The 19449-nt window shown below is 33.4% G+C and overlaps 1 protein-coding gene across 1 annotated transcript in view; it reads right to left on the bottom strand.

Moving 5' to 3' along the window:
• The window catches only part of SCFD1 (sec1 family domain containing 1), a 105962-nt gene that overhangs the window by 34649 nt on the left and 51864 nt on the right, over window positions 1-19449 (bottom strand). The window contains exons 15-19 of the mRNA XM_012647886.1: window positions 13158-13254; window positions 8340-8410; window positions 6292-6371; window positions 2256-2318; window positions 51-126 (exon numbers count right to left, since the gene is read on the bottom strand). Of these exons, the coding sequence (XP_012503340.1) occupies window positions 51-126; window positions 2256-2318; window positions 6292-6371; window positions 8340-8410; window positions 13158-13254 (387 nt within the window). The remainder of the gene's footprint in view (window positions 1-50; window positions 127-2255; window positions 2319-6291; window positions 6372-8339; window positions 8411-13157; window positions 13255-19449) is intronic.

A 19449-nucleotide genomic window follows, 5' to 3' on the forward strand; every position in this document is an offset into this window, starting at 1 on the left:
AAAAAAAAAAAAAAAAAGTTACCAGTATGTTTTCTAACAGGTGTACTTACTTGCTGTTTCAAAACCAGGTTCTTCACTCCTTCCATCACAAACTGGGATCCTGTATTCATGACTCGTGATAAGAGACTAAGTAGGAGCAAAAGAGAAGGAGGACCATGCTAAGTAAAAATTGCCTCTCCAATTTGTTACAGATAAAATATTTGCCTGATAACACACTGCATGCTGATGCTTCACTATACCTACCACTTTTGTTTTTCACTAAACAGAAGGGTCTTGAGAATTTCTGCTGCCATAGGTATCACTGCTGCAATTTTATTTAACAGCAAAACAGTAATATTCTGATGAGTCAGTAATTATTTAAAAATATAAAAATAAAGAGCTGCCATCAAAATAAACACCTTTATTGTGTAGGCTTAGTGATAGTTTTAGGCAAATTATAATTTGAGAATTGCTTGCCTTCCTGATTGCCTTAAGGCTAAAACAATAAATGTAAAGATAGTAAACCAGACAACTTGCTTTAGTTCAACTACACTAATATATTGAAAATATATATGCCTATAAATATTATGAGTAGGTCAAATGTTATTGTGTTCTTTATATCATAGTAGCTGGATCCATTCCTGCATTGTATACTATCTTCTCCCTCTATACATAAAATCCATCATATAAAAGCGTGAAGCACAGTACACTTAGTAAGTTTTACCTCAACTCTGAAGAATGTTGTCTGTCTGAATTTTAAACAACAAAAAGAACACCAAAAAATGACTTGCCATACCCAGTTTATATATATGGTTCAAACAGTTTCTCACATGGGATCAAAGGATGAGTTGTGAGACAGAATAGTAATCCTGCATTATAATATCAGAAGGCTAGAGATAGCCTTCGAATCAAACAAGATTTTCTTATAACACATTTATTAAAATTCCCAACTAGAAAATCTACAAGAAATCCAACAGGCTTTATTATTCAATAAGATTTTTAAGGCATGAAACTGAAAAGTATATTTTATTAAATACATGGAATAATTTTCTGTAAATATTTTCCTTTTCCCTATCTTGCCCATACTCCCCTCTGAAATGAAGAGATGGGACAGGATGGCAATCCTTTCACTAACAGAAACAAGAGAAAGTAATTTTTGTTGGAATGAATGGCCCCGAGGCAATTGCTGGCACCAGGCAACTCTGAAGGGGTGTGCTAACCTGCACAGAACTCTCTGAAGGTAAAGCCAGTTGGATGCATTTTGCCAAGTATTTTTAAGGTCCTGCTGTAGGCCTGGTACTTTTGTTTTTGGAAATTGTTTCATTAATACCAGTTGCTCAATGTGAGGTAGGATAAATCTGTTTTCCTCTGGCTTTGTATTTTTGTTCTAGCTCTAAGATATAAACTAGGAATTTGAAACCTGTATGGTATGGAAAAGAGTAGCCAGAATTACCTTGTTCAGCTTCTTTGAAAATCACACATAGATTCTCTGGAGTAAGAACTCATACCTATCCCTGAGGCCTTCTTACCTATCATTTAGCACTATGCCCAGATCTATATTGAAGCTAAGTCGTGAGTGCCTAGTTTCAAGTCTATATTAGTTGTCAACATTGATATACCAATAGTTTTAACCTTCATATATTTTCAGAAAATAAAACTGTAATGTTTTAAGAACAAAGAAGTATATCTATTTCAAACGTAATGTTTGTTGTAGAAAATTTGGAAAATAAAAGCGCTCAAAAGGAAAAAAAATTTACCACTTGGAGCTACCCACTATTAACATTTAGGTGTATATCATTTCAGCTATGCGATTAAATGTATGTATGTGTATACTCATACACATAAACACATGGATGGATAAATGGACAAACAGGGATCATACTTAAAAATGTCATCTAAGTTTTGGCTCATACCATGTAAAAGATGTTAACTCACATTTTAAAATTTGAATTTGAATGTTCCTACCACAAAAAAATGATAAATGTTTGAGGTGATGGATATGCTAATTACTCTGATTTAATCATTACACTTGTACCTGAGATATCACACTGTATCCCATAAATATGTACAATTACGTATCAATAAAATAATTTTAAAAATCGGAAAAAAAGGACAACTTAAACCATCTAAGGAAGCCAAAGGTATGCTGACATCTACTCTGTATCATAATGAAAACATTCTGCATTCTAAGCATCAGACATTGTGTTTTTAAGGCATGAAAGTCTAATTAAGGTTTGGAGTACAAAGATTCAATCAGAATTATAAAAAATACTTACCCCATTGGCTTAGTGGTAGTGTTGCCATAGTTGGCAGGAGCTGAGGCCATCTTGGTAAAAGCCCTATGAAATAGGAAGGTTATATTTAAAAGCTGATTATTAGAGCTAACATTCAGTATCATGTATTAAAATATCTATTAACTAACTCTAACTTCTATGCAGACATTTTCTGAAAAGAGAAATAAATTTTCAACTACACTGCAATTATTAATGAAACATTGAAATTCTTAAAAAAAACACAAATGCATTAGTTTCTCAAACATGATTTTTCTTTTCCTTTTTTATATCTGATGATTAAAAAAAAAGAACTGAGGTAGAGACTTGATGATTTAGAAGAACAATGATGTAATGATTAAATCCTAGTCTCTCTTTATGCCCCACATTCCAAACTCATGTTCCCAGACACATGCCTTTGTTCATGCTGTCCTTTGGGGAGTATAAACTCATACCTTCTTCAACAGAAATTGCACATTTTCCTTTAAGACAGTTCAAAACCACTTTCTTTATCAACACTCTTCTAATTCTACTACCCAATGATTTTTCCCTTTAGTTATATTCTATGCCAGATGTTTATAGTTAATTGCATAGAGTCATTTATTTTCACCTCTTTCTCAACGTCCAGAATCTCTTTAAACAATAGGATTGTGAAGGCTGGGCAAAAAGATGGCACTTAGATGTGTTTTAAAAAATATTTTCCTTCTGAGAATATTTTCACTATAGAGAATCCAGAAAACACACAATACTCCTAGAAGAATTCTACCGCTTTGAGGTAACCACTATTAGGATGCCTTGTGTATAAATTCTTCTAATCTTTGGACATATGCCTATATAACACATACGATTTAAAAAACAAAATTAGCATTATATTGTACATAACTGTTTTATAGCACATTTTAGTAGCATACCATAAACATTTTATGTCAACCAATATTCTTTCATGATACTTATTTCACATACATTGTAAATTAAAAAAGCGTACCTAAAGACAATTTTGTGAGATTAAAACAAGAATGGGAATTACTAACATATGGTAGTTGAAATGCTAAAAAATATTCAATTATTCTATTTCAGTTTTGACAAAATCTGCTGACAATACTATCAGAGAAATCCCAAACACAAAAATTTCAATCTTGTTCAGAAAGAAGACATGAATCAACTGTTTTCAGCAGTGGACTGGAATTTCTGCCTTAATAAAAATTATTTTTTCTCTAGAAACTATAAACAAAGAAGGGTTAAATAAATAATAGTACATCTAAATGGCTGAATATTATGCAAACAGTAAATATTACCACTAGAGACTAAAGACAATGAAAAACTGGCATGATAAAAGTTATTGAAAACTAGAATATAAAACCATCTATAATAATGATTTCCCAGTGTTAAAAACAATCTGTAATACACAAACAGACTGGAAGGATATACACTAATGTTTACTTGTAGTCTCTGGATGGTGAGATTACAGGTAAATTTTTATATTCTTTATGCCTTTTTGAGTTTTCTAAAATTTCCTTCAATAAACTGTTATTTCTTAGAATTGGAAAAAAAATGTTACAAATTATAGGTTATATATTTTGTAACTATGTAAAATAATGCCCCAAACCACCTTTCCTCTTATATCTCCAAGTATTAAATAAGGAGTTCCAAATAAATAATATAAAAAGAACAATGTCCCACATCATCTAGTGGTTAGGAAAAAAACCAAAAACAATGACATATGCCACACAGCCAAATGTATACATACACACCCTTGTATACATAGGGTGAGCATCCCTAATCCGAAAACTTGAAATGCTCCAAAATACAAAACTTATTGAGCACCAACATAATGCCACAAGTGAAAATTCCATAGTTGACCTCATGTGGCAGGTTCCAGTCCAACTGCACAAAATTATTCAAAATACTGTATAAAATTACCTTCAGGCTATGTGTTTAATGTGTACATAAAACATAAATGAATTCTGTTTAGACTTGGGTCTCATCCTCAAGATATCTCATTATATATATGCAAATATTCCAAAATCCAAAAACATCTGAAATCTGAAACCCTTCTGGTCCCAAGCATTCAGATGAGGGAAACTCGACCCATATTATAAAAATTGAAAAATAAAGTTTTCAGTTTTTCTTTTTCTTTCTTTTCTTTTTTTTTGTGAGACAGTCTCGCTCTGCTGCCCTGGCTAGAGTGCAGTGGCATCATCATAGCTCACTGCAACCTCAAACTTCTGGGCTCAAGCGATCCTCCTGCCTCAGCCTCCAAAGTAGCTGGGACTACAGGCATGCACACTGAGCTCAGCTACTTTTTCTACTTTTAGTAGAGATTAGAACACAGTTAAATAAAAGGAAATTAAAAAACCCCAAAAGTATAGATAATAAAAAGCATTCATAAACTCACCAGATTGTCACTGTTAACAATTTGTTATATATCTTTTGCTATCAGAAAGCAATTCAATCTTGCAGTCTTAAAAACTAATTATTTTAAAAACTATTTTGAAGGTAATGTTTATTGCAGAAAATTTGGAAAATAAAGAAAAGGACCCAAAAGGAAAAAAAAATTGTGTCACTTGGGGTTACTGACTATTAACATTTAGGTATATGTCCATTCAATGATGAAATTAAATATGTGTATACTCTCACACACACATACACACACACACATGGATGCATAAATAGGAATCATATGGTAAAAAAGGTCATTTACGTTTTGGCTCAAATGTGACCTACTCAGACGCTCTCCCTGATCTCCCAAGCAAATTTAGCTATCACTCCCAACAAGTTAAAATCTTATCACTCAGTTTTATTTCTTTATGTCGTTTAACATGGTTTAACATTATTCTGTTCTTTTATTTGCTTATTTATTAACTGTTCTCTCAATACAAATTATAAATTCAATGACAGTAGGATCTTGCTTAACATGTGCACTATTAAGAAATATTTATCAAATATGTTCACTATTAAGAAGTATTTATCAAACAAATCAACGAACGTATTGTAACTATTTATTCCCTTTACAATATAATAGGAACATTTTCCAGTGTCATTAAGTAAGCTTCTACAACATGATTTTTAATCGCTCAATTGTATTCTATCTGGAAATGCCACATTTCATTTACCAATCCTACTGGTGGACATTTAGGTGGGTTTTCAAAATTTCATGATTACAATTGCATTTAAGATTTTACAACTCTAATTACTTATTTGGGATAAATCCTTAAGAGAAGTACTAGGTCAAAACTATGTTTAAAAAACTTTTTACATCATCCAGAAAAATCATGACAATTTATATTCCTAATAGCAGAGTATGAATGTACCAATTAATTTTCCTGTATTCTTGGCACGATATTTTCTAAATTTTTGCATTACATTAATCCACATTTCTCTGATTTCTAGTGAAATTTAAGTTTCCTTTTAATGCCTCTGAGGCATCTGATGCAAAACATTTCAGTCTTTGACATTCTCACCTTATCAGTAAAGAAAATATAGAGCTTGCCTAGGAAAGAAGGTATCACTCTTTCACATAATTTTAAATTGTGGGCTGGGCATGGTGGCTTACACCTGTAATCCTAGCACTCTGGGAGGCTGAGGCTGGTGGATCCTTTGAGCTCAGGAGTTCGAGACCAGCCTGAGCAAGAGCGAGACCCCATCTCTACTAAAAATAGAAAGAAATTAGCTGGACAACTAAAAATATATAGAAAAAATTAGCCGGGCATGGTGGCGCATGCCTGTAGTCCCAGCTACTCGGGAGGCTGAGGCAGAAGGATCGCTTGAGCCCAGGAGTTTGAGGTTGCTGTGAGCTAGGCTGACGCCACAGCACTCTAGCCCAGGCAAGAGAGGAGACTCTGTCTCAAAAAAAAAATAAATAAATGAATAAAAATAAATTGTGGATAGGGTAGGCCAGATAAGGAAATATTTATGTCACTAGATATCAAAAAACCATCAACACATTGCTCAATTTTCTCATTAGCATTCTCATTTTCTTGGGAATGACACGTCAATTGTGCTCTCTTAAATGATAGGAATTAAAGAAGAGAATAAAACTTACTTCCACTGTTTGATATATTGTAAGGGATTAAGGTTGCATCCTGCATCAGTTAAAGCCTTTTTATATTGCTCCAAATCAGCCTGAAATAAGAAAAGAACTATATGAAAAAAAACTTTCCTTTTATGAAAGATCACTTTGTTTGCTGTCAATTAATAAGAAAGTTAGACCAGAGGCATGAGTTTAAATTCTCGGTACCCAAGTACAGTGGAGTCACATTTTAAATGAGTACCCAAGTGAGCACCTGAGACAGAAATCAGATATAATGAACATTAATTGTAACTGGTTCCCAAGTTACCTACAAAGTACAGTATTTTGTCATCCCTCAGTAAGTCCAACAAAGTCAATTTTTCCTCTACTGCTGAAACAGACTGCCATTCCTTGGGACAAGTACTAAATGAATGATATGGCTTGATCAAGAATATTTCAAAACCAGAAACACAAGGTGAACAACACTGACTGAGGAGAACTACAGATTTAGGTTTCGCAAGTCACATCTATTCTAGATTCCCTTAACTGAACAAGAGGTGTCCTACGCTTTTTAAATTGCTGTTTTTTCACTTTCTTAACTCTTTTTATTTCCTGATGAGTAAGTCAAGCTGAATTTGTGTTAAGTTAAAGGAGCCTATCATCCTAGTGACTCCACTATAAAAATTTTAAAAGGGAGAAAGTTTTAAGACCAAAACAAACCAGAGATTTTCACTGCTTTCAATTTTTGGGGCTTTTAATCTGTTATTAGTGGTCATAATTTGCTTCAAGCCTCTTTATGATCACTTAAATTTATGAAAAGATATAATCCTTACCAAAACAAAGAAAATAAAATAATGTGGTCAAATTCAAGGGAATACTGAATTAAGTTTAAAATCATATATTAAGAAAATATTATAATTAGGCTGTTAGAATCCCCTAAGATATAGGTAACCCTCCATTAATGCGATACTTCTAAGAAGAAAACCACACTTTCTTACTGAATTAAAATAAAGTCAAGATTTGTATTCCCCAGATAAAGGAGAACAGCAAATGCTGGCTTTAGTTTGCTATTTTAATATGCCAAATATTTTTAACCAATAGAAGCCTTGCACAGGAAAGATGCTTAGAACAGCTATATCATTTTAGATGCCATCTGTAAGGTTCCTATGCTTGTTGCTCATCCAGTAAAAGTACACTGAGTTAACATTAGAAAGAGTCAACCCATCTTCATGCAAAAGGTTTTTGAAAAAAAAAATTATTAAAAAAAAAAGAAATTTAAAAAAAAGGAAAGTCAATCCAGCGAAAAGTCTAATACAAAAATCACCACTTTCCTTTATAGAATAGACACTATAGGACAGTTCTACATTGGACATTAGTTTTAAAACAATTTTAAAACAAGATCAACCTCTCAAAAAGCATAGCAAACCTGGTTAATTTAGTTTAGAATAGTTATTTTCCAAAAATAGAAATTTTGGCCACTTGAATTCAGTTCATATTCCAGCAACTTAAAAGTAGTCAGATGTTTCATGAATGGATAGTTTCCCCTGGTCACAATAAATATTGCCATAAAACTCAGCAGTAAATATAACCAGCCTTGGCCGGGCGCGGTGGCTCACACCTGTAATCCTAGCTCTCTGGGAGGCTGAGGCGGGTGGATTGTTTGAGCTCAGGAGTTCGAAATCAGCCTGAGCAAGACTGAGACCCTGTCTCTACTAAAATTAGAAAGAAATTAATTGGACAACTAAAAATATATAGAAAAAATTAGCCGGGCATGGTGGCACATGCCTGTAGTCCCAGCTACTCGGGAAGCTGAGGCAGGAGGATCACTTGAGCCCAGGAGTTTGAGGTTGCTGTGAGCTAGGATGATGCCACGGCACTCTAGCCCGGGCAACACAGTGAGACTCTGTCTCAAAAAAAAAAAAAAAAATAGAACCAGCCTTAACAAATTATTTTTCTTTTAAAGAAAGGAATGAAGTAGATACTAAGCCATAGTGACTTGACTTTTATTTTTAAAATTCTAACTGTAGTACTCTGCAAACAAGCATTACCCCTTCCTCCCAATAACTGAATAGAGGACATACCTCAGAAGGTGCTTGCTGTGTGCTTATATAATAGATAAGAAACAGCCTCATTTTATCTTCTGGAGTTCCTGCTACATAGGTGAAAACAGATATAAACAAAAAAGACTTTCATGATTGTGGTTATTATGTATTACAGTCAACACTTACAAGTACATTAAAGGTCAAGGCATTTATAAATATGACAAAATATGGTTCTTGATTTAACTGAGTTAAAGTGATAGGCATTATAATTATAACCATGTAAAATACAGATATGGAAAAAGATTAATTGTGGGATTAGAGGGCTGTGATTATAGAAGCATCTCTAATATCTCTTCCAAACTGTCTATAATGCTGAGATTTATCTTTTAGACATAAACTCAAAATCAAAAGAACGGATACATCAGAGAGCACATTTTCACTTTTACTGAAGGCTATGACTCCCCAATTTGCAGATTGTTTTTATAAAAAATAAAGCTCTCCTTCCCCCCCCCACCCAAAAAAAGAACAGTTACAGGAGGGTGATCATACAATTCTATTAATAAAACAGGACACTTCTGAGATGGCAAAGGGGCGCTGGGAGCAATTACATAAGGACAACCGGAAAACCAGCTGTACGGTCATCGGGTTATGAAATTTTGCTGGCTAAATAAAATCACCTAGCTGAAGCCTAAAGTCATTCTTCTCAAGTTGAGGCCTTTAATTATACATATTTCTGAAGAGTATTATATTATTATAAAGTTTGAGAACCCAAACTTTTATACTAAAATAAGCAGTGTTATATTATGCAGTAGAATATATTTCCCTTAAATTTTAGAACAAAACATAAGATTTCAAAGAAATTTCTTGCTTGCAGTACTTTGAGCCACTACTCTTATTACCCAAAGCCCAAGACTGATGAGAGAAAATCATTTATTCTCCCATCTTCTATTGGGTACGTTTTAATAGAAATGTGACAAAGCACTGGTCTCAACAAATAACGATATTCACTCTCACTCCAGAGTGTGTCCTAAGATGCAAAAATGTAGAATTGTTACATTTTATTATGGAATAAAAACTAGATTTTTTTAAAAAACATAATGACTGAGGAACCACTGATTTTTTAGAAGTATGATTTGGAATCCAGACACTCATTCTCAAATTATCTCTACTCTCTGAATATGACAAAGAATGGTAAAATAAAGATCAATAATAGGTTTTCCAAAGTTCTCATGTCTATAAATAAATATCCAGGACATTCTGAATATTAGGTTATGACACTCAGGATCCTATTAAATATTAGGAGAATGCTGATATTTTTGTTTTAACAGGCACTTAGCTGGGTTGGGTGCACACTGACGTTTCCACCAGACTTCTGGGGGTTGTGCTTCCATCATTGATTTTATTTTCAAAACCTTTTGCAGGGCTACTGGGACCTGTCCCATCAACCAGTGGTCAATCTAGGAACTGGGAGGTAGTCTAGCCTTTCACCTCTTAGTCTTTGAAATGCTGTTTAGTTTCCTGCATGTGCAGTTCAGGGGTGAGCCCAGTAATTCATAAGCAACTTTATAAGATTGCTTTCCTAAGCTCCTTCCTCTCCACAATCTCCTTGGCACTTTCCCATTCCCTTGGCCTTCCCTTTTTGGGGCTCTAGCCAGAAAGCTTTGGCTTTAGTTACCGTGCCCCATCCTGCACTTGCTGCAACTATTGCTGCAACTGTGACCATGAAGTTAGAGGACAAAGACAGAAGAGTAATGGGGCTTGCCCTACCCTCCTTCAGAGTTTTAGGGGCCTATGTGTTGTTTTTCACATCCTTAGCATATCCTTTATAATAGTAGAAAAGAAATTCCTCCTTTTGTTTAAAGAAGGAACAGTTCCTATTATCCGTCAAGGTGAAACATTTTATAGTTACTGTAGAGTTAAGAAATGTCCGAGAACATCTGCTAAGATTTTAAAGAGTCATCTGATGGGAAGGGTTGGTGAGCATCAAAACTTATTTTGATGCTCATAAATTTTACCAATTTATAATGACATAACCACAAGGGAACCAAACTGAATTTATAAAAACAGGTCCTTTACAACTGTAATTACTCTAGAGCCTGTAACTAAAGCCTGGAACCTCTTGTCACACTTAAATCTCTCCTGTGACTGCTCTCTATTTTAAAGTCAGAATTCCCTCACTGAGTAATCTGATATATCTTAGAGAAAAATTTTAAGTATGGTTTGGAGAGTTTTTTCTCCTGAGCAATCTGATAGTAAGTTGCTGACCTGCTGTTCCACCACCTTCAAATGTCAAAGACATTCTCCAACATAACCTCAATGTAACAATTATCAAACTCAGGAAATTAACACTGACACGTTACTACACTGATGTAGTAACTTACTACATGATACATACATTACCTTTTAATCCTCAAGTCCCATTTCGAGTTTTATCAATTGTCTTTATAATGTCTTTTATGGCAAAAGGATCGATTTCAGAACCATGTGTTATATACAGTTGCCATGCCTCTTTAAGTCTCCTCTGTATAGAACAGTTCCTCCAGACATTACTTGACTTGCATGGCCTTCATTGTTTTTAAGATTATAGGCTAGTTTTTTTCTAGAATATCACACAATTAATTTTTGTCTGATATTTCCTCATAATAGACCTAGATTATACATCTTTGTCAAGAATATCAAAAAGTGATGCTGTGTTTTTTTCATTAAATCCTACTGGGATCCTACACCATACCATTATTTCAGTTTATCTATTACTGATGATATACACTATGATTACCTAATAAGATATTAATATTAATCAGGCTTCTCCATTATAAAGTTACTTTTTCTCTCTTTACAAGTATTTTGTGGGGAGGTACTCTGAAACTGTAAATATCCTATAAAATTTCAATTTATTCCTTTATGTCTTTATGGACTAATGGCTTCCTATTTCATTCAGTGGGTTATAATCTGTTATTATCATTACTTATTCTGATGCTCAAATTGTCATGATCTGGTGCCTTTTTGAGCTGACTGCTGGGTTCTTTTGACATGTTCCAGACTCATTTTGTACTTTCTCTCCTTGGCCCAGCTCTGGAATCAATCAGCCACTTCTCCAAGGAGTCCTAGTGGAAATGGTATTTATAACCCACAATCTTTACTAGTGGGTTATTGCTGCTCCCAGGACCTCTCAGTTGGCAGACCTAGGGAATGAGGACACACACACAAAGACAAACAAACATACACACACGCTATCTATATTTATTTCTATATCTGACACAAATATATAGTGGGAACACTAAGTTCACACCAACACCTCTAATTCCAACCCAAAACTATGGGTTCATTCTAGTTCTTTCCCTTTCTATATTTATAACTTCTTTTTCTGATAATGGGAAATCTGGCTCCATTTATATTATCCAATATATTTACTGATTTATCCAGTCTCCTGTGTATAACAAATATCCCATCTCTGCTGCCATCCCCTTGCCTGTATGGATGACTTTCTTACTTCACTTGGGCTCTGATTCCCTACAATAGACCCATCCACATACCAAGACATACTTCTCACCCCACATAGGCCCAGACTAGGTTGCTCCTGTGTGGGATCACCTTCCTCAGTCTGTTAGAGCTTTTACACCCCTAGCTAGATTGCTCCCACATGTGGACACTCTGCTCACCTCTCCTGAACTTTGATATCTAATGCCAGATTACCAACCTTCCCTCTAACTCATGTGTACATGCCTCTGTCATCCTGTTCAGGTTACAACATCTTGTTCAGGACTAAAGTGGTATCCGATTGCTAGTTTGCACGAATGCCTACCTTACTCTACCCTATTTAATGTATTCAGGAATAAATCAATCGAGGAAAAAGAAAGGCCTCTGATTACCTTTTTATCAACACATCTATTTGTTTTCACTTTACTCAAAACTTATTATAAATAATAAGGAATAGCTCAGAAGTGATGGACTTATAAATAACCTTTTGCATTTCTTTCATTGTAAAATGTGTATACATTCAAAATGCTATGTTGCTTTTTAAAACTTTGAACAATATTTATGGTTCCTCAGAAGTTTTTATGAATGGAATCCTTAATTACAAAACAGAACTTGTAAATTATTTTCCAATTTTGAATAAAGTCTAAAATTCATACCAAAACTATAACTGAAAAACCTTCATCATTCAGCTTGAATAGCTTATATGCAAATGGTCCTAAGCTTCTCATTCATTTTGGAAAACACTGAGATTTGAATTTAAAGCTATTCTGAAATGACCAACAGGTCTCTAAAGTTTAAAGAATTTTAGAGGCTAAGACTCTATGTGGGTCCCATAAGCATTATAATTAAAAGTTATAATTAGATTACATTTTCTAAGTATAGTTATATTTTAAGAAACTCTAACATACAAATATTTAGATAAATATAAATATAAAGAGATAGAATACAGAGTTCCTTTAAAAGTAAATTCTCTAAACATGTAAAATAGAATTCAGTTTTAAATATGCTTTTTCAAGAAACTCTTTGGTAGTAAACCAAAGTAATTAGAAAGTGTATCACTTAGAGACACTTGTTTTGAATGTTATACCTTCAAATCTTCTTGGAATTAGCAGAAATTAAGCTTCAGATATATCACTTTAAACAAATGAATATTAAAAAGCACTTAAATACTATCAAAGAAAAGTTCAACAAAATAAAATGCAAATCATTTTTACACTTTAGGAACTGCTATGTTAAATTTTCAACAGAAAATAGCTCATTTAATTATCTCATTACTAGCACTGATTGTCAGAAAGACAGTAATTCTTTTCAAAGTTTACTCAAAAATGCTAGATGCATCAGATGTGAAACTTACATCAACCTCAAATTTATGGTACATACCATCAGGGTCTGATATTATATCTAGAAGAGATTTATCCAGAGTAGTTTTGCTCATTATTTTTTCTTCATATTCAAAATATACATCGAGTTTTCTTGTCTGTTTCAAAATAAATATTTGATGAGAAAACATTAAGCAACAAAAATGTACTAAGAGTCTCTTAGCTTACATGTTTTCATGTTCTAGGATCAATTTTTAAAAAAACAAATGTTCATTTCTTAATAGAATTTAAAGTTTCTTACTTTTGATCACACATTTCATGTAAAAAAAAAAAACCACCAATAGATTAACTATTTTATTTACCACATTTGACTTATAGATTCAGAATTAACTCTGCACATCATAAATATATTAGCAAAGATAAAAAACACAATTCTCAATTATTATATTAATTAGTAGCTAGCATATAAATCATATTGTACTCCATGCAGATTAATGCCAGGTGGTCATGTGATGTTTATTTTTTTAGTGTGCAAATCTGTATATATTTACCTTAACTGAATAGAAAGTCACCCTAATTAAATTATTCTCCATGTTTTTTTTTTAAATAAAACTGCTTTTCCTCATTAATTTTTCCATTTTATATTTGAAGTTTTAGACAATGGAAAAGTAGCAAAACTTTTTTGTATGACTTTTTCTAATTTAAAATTTTGATTGAAATTAACCAAATGAAATTAATATATTAGAATCCTCCGAAGTAAATTAAAGTTATTATCAAGTATCTCTTAAATTATGCTTCAGATAATACAAAAGAGAAAAGAACATGTTTTCTATTTCAGGTGTTAAAGTGTGAGTAGAACCATCCATGAAATAAATCAGGATACTTAGTAATACCTACAAAAACCAATATATAAATATAGAACATAAATACCTTAGGCTATAATGACAGGATGAAATAAATAGTTAACCAACTGTGAAGGAGAAAGTGATAATTTTGAGTTGAATTTTGAAAGTGATTTAGGGACACAGATATTGTTCAGTTCAGTTAAAAATAGCATACCAAGGCATAACAGAGTAGAGATATGTGAACAGTAGACTAAGGAGTGAATTTCATATACGGGGCAACAGGAAATCAGAGAGTTCTCAATCCTACTCCCTTGCAGTGGCACACAAAACCAGAGTTGTATAGATGAAATATAAATGAAATACAGACATTCAAAAAATCAAAACAGAAAAAGATATATATTGAGAAGTCTTATTTCTCACCCCTTTCTCCTCTTCCACCCCATTTCTACCTGCTCCCAGATTATTTCTTCTATAGTTTAAAGAGTTTGTTTGGCAAATATAAACAAAGAGAGTCTATATTCTAATATCTTTCTCCTTTCTGACACAAAAAGTTAACATACTAGACTCTTCTGTTTCTTCCTTTCACTGAAAAATATATTCTACATCAGTACATGGAGAATTTCCTTATCATTGAGCTCCAGAGAATAGTGTAATAAGGAAAAGAGGTTGGCCATTTCATAATCTTCAGACTCCCTGATATAGGAACTATTTAAGCTACTGTATAAAGCTACCTTGAATACTAAAATAGATTAAGAGGTGAAGTCCTAGGAATGAGAAAGTCCTAGAAATAATATTAAAAATGAACAAAAGAAATATAAAAAAGATCCTAAGAAAAAGACCATGGTGGTAGCTGTGAATAGGAAAGAGACGGATTTTTAATAATTAACATGAGCAAGGATATGGGATGCAAAGTAGTGAAAAAAGTCAAAGAAAGCTCCTGGGGAACTAGGATGATGGTAGTAGGAACTATGTTAATGTGAATATTGGATTGGGAAAAGCGATTATCTAAAGAGTGAAGCTAGAAATAGAAGGGGGAAAGTGATAAAATGAGGTGTTACACTGACTTGAAGGCCCTTCACAATCTGATCCAGCCAACCTTCTCTGTTTTACTGCTAGATTCAGTTCCCTTTAGTCACATCAAATAACTCACTGATTTTTTCATTAAACACTGTGTATGCTTTTAATCCTCTAGGCATAGGCTCGGATTATTCCTTAGCTTTTTTTTTTGAGACAGAGTCTCACTCTGTTGCCCTGGCTAGAGTGAGTGCCGTGGCGTCATCCTAGCTCACAGCAACCTCAAACTCCTAGGCTCCAGTGATCCTACTGCCTCAGCCTCCCGAGTAGCTGGGACTACAGGCATGTGCCACCATGCCTGGCTAATTTTTTCTATATATTTTTAGTTGTCCAGATAATTTCTTTCTATTTTTTCTTTTTTTAGTAGAGATGGGGTCTCGCTCTTGCTCAGGCTGGTCTCGAACTCCCGAGCTCAAACAATCCGCCCACCTCGGCCTCCCAGAGAGCTAGGATTACAGGCGTGAGCCACTGCGCCCGGCCTATTCCTTAGCTTTTTAAGAATATATTCCTCCTCCATTGTCTGCCCAGTCTGCTGTCTCCCCTCCCTGCCCCTTCCCCAATTTCCTTCTTTACCAGAGGAACTCATTGCTCCCTTATCTGTGTACTGATGATACTTCATATACCTCTTCACAATAACAATGATCACATATTACTGTCCTTTGTTCATGTGTCATCTTTCTGAAACTGTAAACTCCCTAGAGTGTATCTAATTACTTGTTTAACCCCAGGGGTCTAACACAACATCTGGCTCATAACAAGTAGTTGGATTTATTGAAGTTTGAAGCCAAGAATAGAACATATATAGACCAAGTAATCATTTTTAAAAGTCATGAAAGCAGATTATTGAACTTCTAGAGTAAAAAATGTAAAGAATCCAGACTTCAGTGATTTAATATATAAAATTAAGTATTTTAAATCTCATAATGTAATCTAACATCTGTAACTATATAAATCAGTAAAAAAATGTGGTTCACCGATTTATGTAGGTACAGACTTTTGATTCATTTTACTATTCTTGGTGTATTAACTCACTTATACTTTAACTTCTAGTGAACAATGGAAACAGAGTCCAAAAGCAACTTAAAGTGACTGGTAAGGGGTAGAGGGTTTCCTTTAGAGATAACAAAAATGTTCTAAAATTAGCTTGTGGTCACAACATCACTGTAAATATATTAAAAACCACTGGATTATATACTATATTTAGGTGAATTGTATGACATGTGAATTATATCTCGATAAAGTTGTTGAACAAAAGCTACAACACTTCAACATACTGATTACGAGGGTAAGAGGAAAAGGAGTGAAGTACTGCACAGATTTTCTAACCTGCATAAAGAGAACTAGTATCTGTTTAGTACCTATCATATGTAAGGCACTTATAGTTCAAATGTTTTCAAATGTTTTTAAACAGATAACCTCAGGACCCTGTTTCTCAAACCACATCTTTTGCAGAAGTTTAAACATAAAATAGATAGCCCATTACATGTCTCTATACAGCTCTACGGTACCAGAGTGCAGTGTTTAAAAATTACTAACTTACATCATCTAATTTAATTCTCCAAATAACACTATGAGCTAGGAATTATTCATCTCATTTTAAAGATGTAGAAGCAGACACCACAGAAACATATGTTTTTATTCAAGGTTACCAGAATAGAAGTAGTCGAGAATTGAGATTCAAATCCAAGTCATACTCCAATACACACCACGGATAAAAGATTAAGGAATATTATACTTTCCTCAAGAACAATTTATTGCTTCCTTTGTATATGCTTTATGAAAGAAAGTATATTTGTCAATTAGCACATATTTGATAATATATATAATACATGTATATATGGTGAAAGGTAATTTTGGCCAGAGATTTAAGATCTATAGGTCTTTTCTCAAATTCTTGAAATGAGGGAAAATACTAAGAGAAGCAACTTCTTTAATTCCAAAGATTGATTATTTTTATACAATATGGGCTCAAAAGATGATACAGTTGGATAACAGGAGTGACATAAAAATAGACAAATTAAAAATATAAAACAAAATGTCAAGGTCAAGATAATAGATAAAGATTTTTGGTAGCTTCCATAAATATGAAGAATGAGTAAAAGGAGAATATTATAGATAACCAAATGCACTATGCATGTAGTATACATTATATATGGTGAATATAAACTTCTTAGAGCCATACATTTCTCAAAAATCCCTTTAGAAAGGCATTCTAAGGGAGGAATCTGATAAAAAAATTGTAGTGTTTTTCTTTAAATTTCAGGGTGGTCATCAGTGATCATCAGGCTGATGTTTCTTTCACTTTTCAGTATATGGCCTCAATATTTATATAAAATTAACATCACACACACACACACACACACACACACACACACATAATATACAGACTATGTTAAACATTTGACTGGCTACAGTCTGTGGAATTTGGAAAGAACGAAAGAAGGAAGCACTCTCTAAAACTAGTGTGTCCCTTCCCTCACAAACATGGATAATTCTTTAGACTCATTTGAGAAGTATATCTTTTGCCTTTTGAAAGTCCGTTACCTGGGAATATTTGCCAGATGACCCATATAGGAAACAAAACAAATTCCCTTTTCTTTCCTAATACTCTTGGGGATTTTTTGTACCTTTTACCATTCCTTTCCCCATTCTAGCTAGACACTACTGTTCTGCAACTTTATACCCTCTACTGGCTACAATTTTCATTTCTTATCACAGTCTAATGACTGGTTGATGGCAAAGTCTAGAGTGATATAGTTCTTGGCCTTACCTCTTCTCCAGGCCCAAGTCTATCCCCAATTATCATTCATCAGTCAAAGGAAAGGCAAGAAGGGATCAGAGAGTTATATCTCCTTTCTACCATTAAGAATCCCAATATTCCTCTCCTCCTACTTTTCACAGGAGGCAGAGGGGACAATAAGCCCTTCTCTTTTGCAATATAACAGTAGGAATATTCCAGATATGAATTAGATAGGGTTTGTGTGACAGAAACATATCTACCACATAGTATCTGTAAGTATATCCTAAGCTATAATGAATCCAGAACTAGACCTTTAGAATGTAATCTGTGCCTAAGTTGAAGACTGTTTATACTTTAGCCATGCTTGTTCTTCCTTTCTTCTTCACATGTTTAATTCCTACCATCTTTCGAGGCTGTATTTTGATATCCCTTTTTCCAGGTGGGTAGCACCAATAACGCTGTATTATAATAGTCTGGGGTTAGTATATGTCACTAGAGTATAAACTTCTTGAGACTGCTTATTCATTACTGTATGCATAGTGCCCTGTATGATGACTAAAATTCTCCAAAACTAAACTGCTTTTTATAACATAACAAAATAGCAGGTTATTTTATTTTCAGTTATTTAGATGTGTATTTTGCTGCAATTCATACTGGTGGCTTTGCCACTTTATGCACTTGTGGGTTTGCCAACATGAAAAATTATGTTGTACAAAAACCAAATGATCCATGAAATTATATTTAAAGGTATTCTATGATATGGGTGGCTCAAAATATTTACTTTGGAGCACTTGCTTATATGCCAGAGTGACTTATAAATCTTGAATAAAATTTATCTTTATACTTTTACCTCACTTCTGTATAGAGATGGGACAGTGTACTATCAAAGTGAGAAACGTGGTTAGGATCTTCAATTTCTACAATAGACTATTAATTTTACCAGTTATCTCATTTCCAAATGTGTGCATTTTTCTCTCAACCAAGAACAATGATTTTCTACCATTCTAGCAAATCAGAATGTGTAACTTCAACTTGTTATTTAACTCCTATAAAAGCCCAATCAAAAAAAGTGATATTATAGATTATTTAAAGAACATGCACTCTATCCACTCTCGATACTAAAAATTCTATTCGTAGTTTAAGAAGAACCATTAGAAGGCTATAAACTGAGATCCTATTACCTTGGTTGCTCATAGAACTGCCCTCATTGAATTGCATTTTAATATTATACCTTGGCTTTAATTAAAGTTAGCCACATGAAATCCATGAGTGTAACTGATATTAAATACATCACTACATCATTCAATTTATTCTAGATAAATTGCCCAATATGAGCAATGTCTTCTGTAACATGAGATTAAGAAATGCTTGATTAGAATAAAAACCAGAAAATCTTTCTGATACAAGTTTTTTTTTAGCTTAATTATCTCTCAATTTTATCTTGAATGCCAGGAAACTCGAAGCCAAATTTGGGAGCTAATATAACTATATAGCAACTATTTTGAGTTTTTATTGGATTATTTTCATTGTATGTGATATTTGTGGAAGCTGCCTTAAATCCGTTTTAGAATAAGGACACAATATTTAATGCATAAATTTATACTATATATTGATTTCTGCCAAAAATATCTAAATTCTGACTAAAATGATCTATATAATAAAAAATTAAAATATACACAAAGTGATCTTTATAG

Source organism: Propithecus coquereli, unplaced genomic scaffold (assembly GCF_000956105.1).
Source record: "Propithecus coquereli isolate 6110/MARCELLA unplaced genomic scaffold, Pcoq_1.0 Scaffold273, whole genome shotgun sequence".
Classification (NCBI taxonomy): domain Eukaryota; kingdom Metazoa; phylum Chordata; class Mammalia; order Primates; family Indriidae; genus Propithecus; species Propithecus coquereli.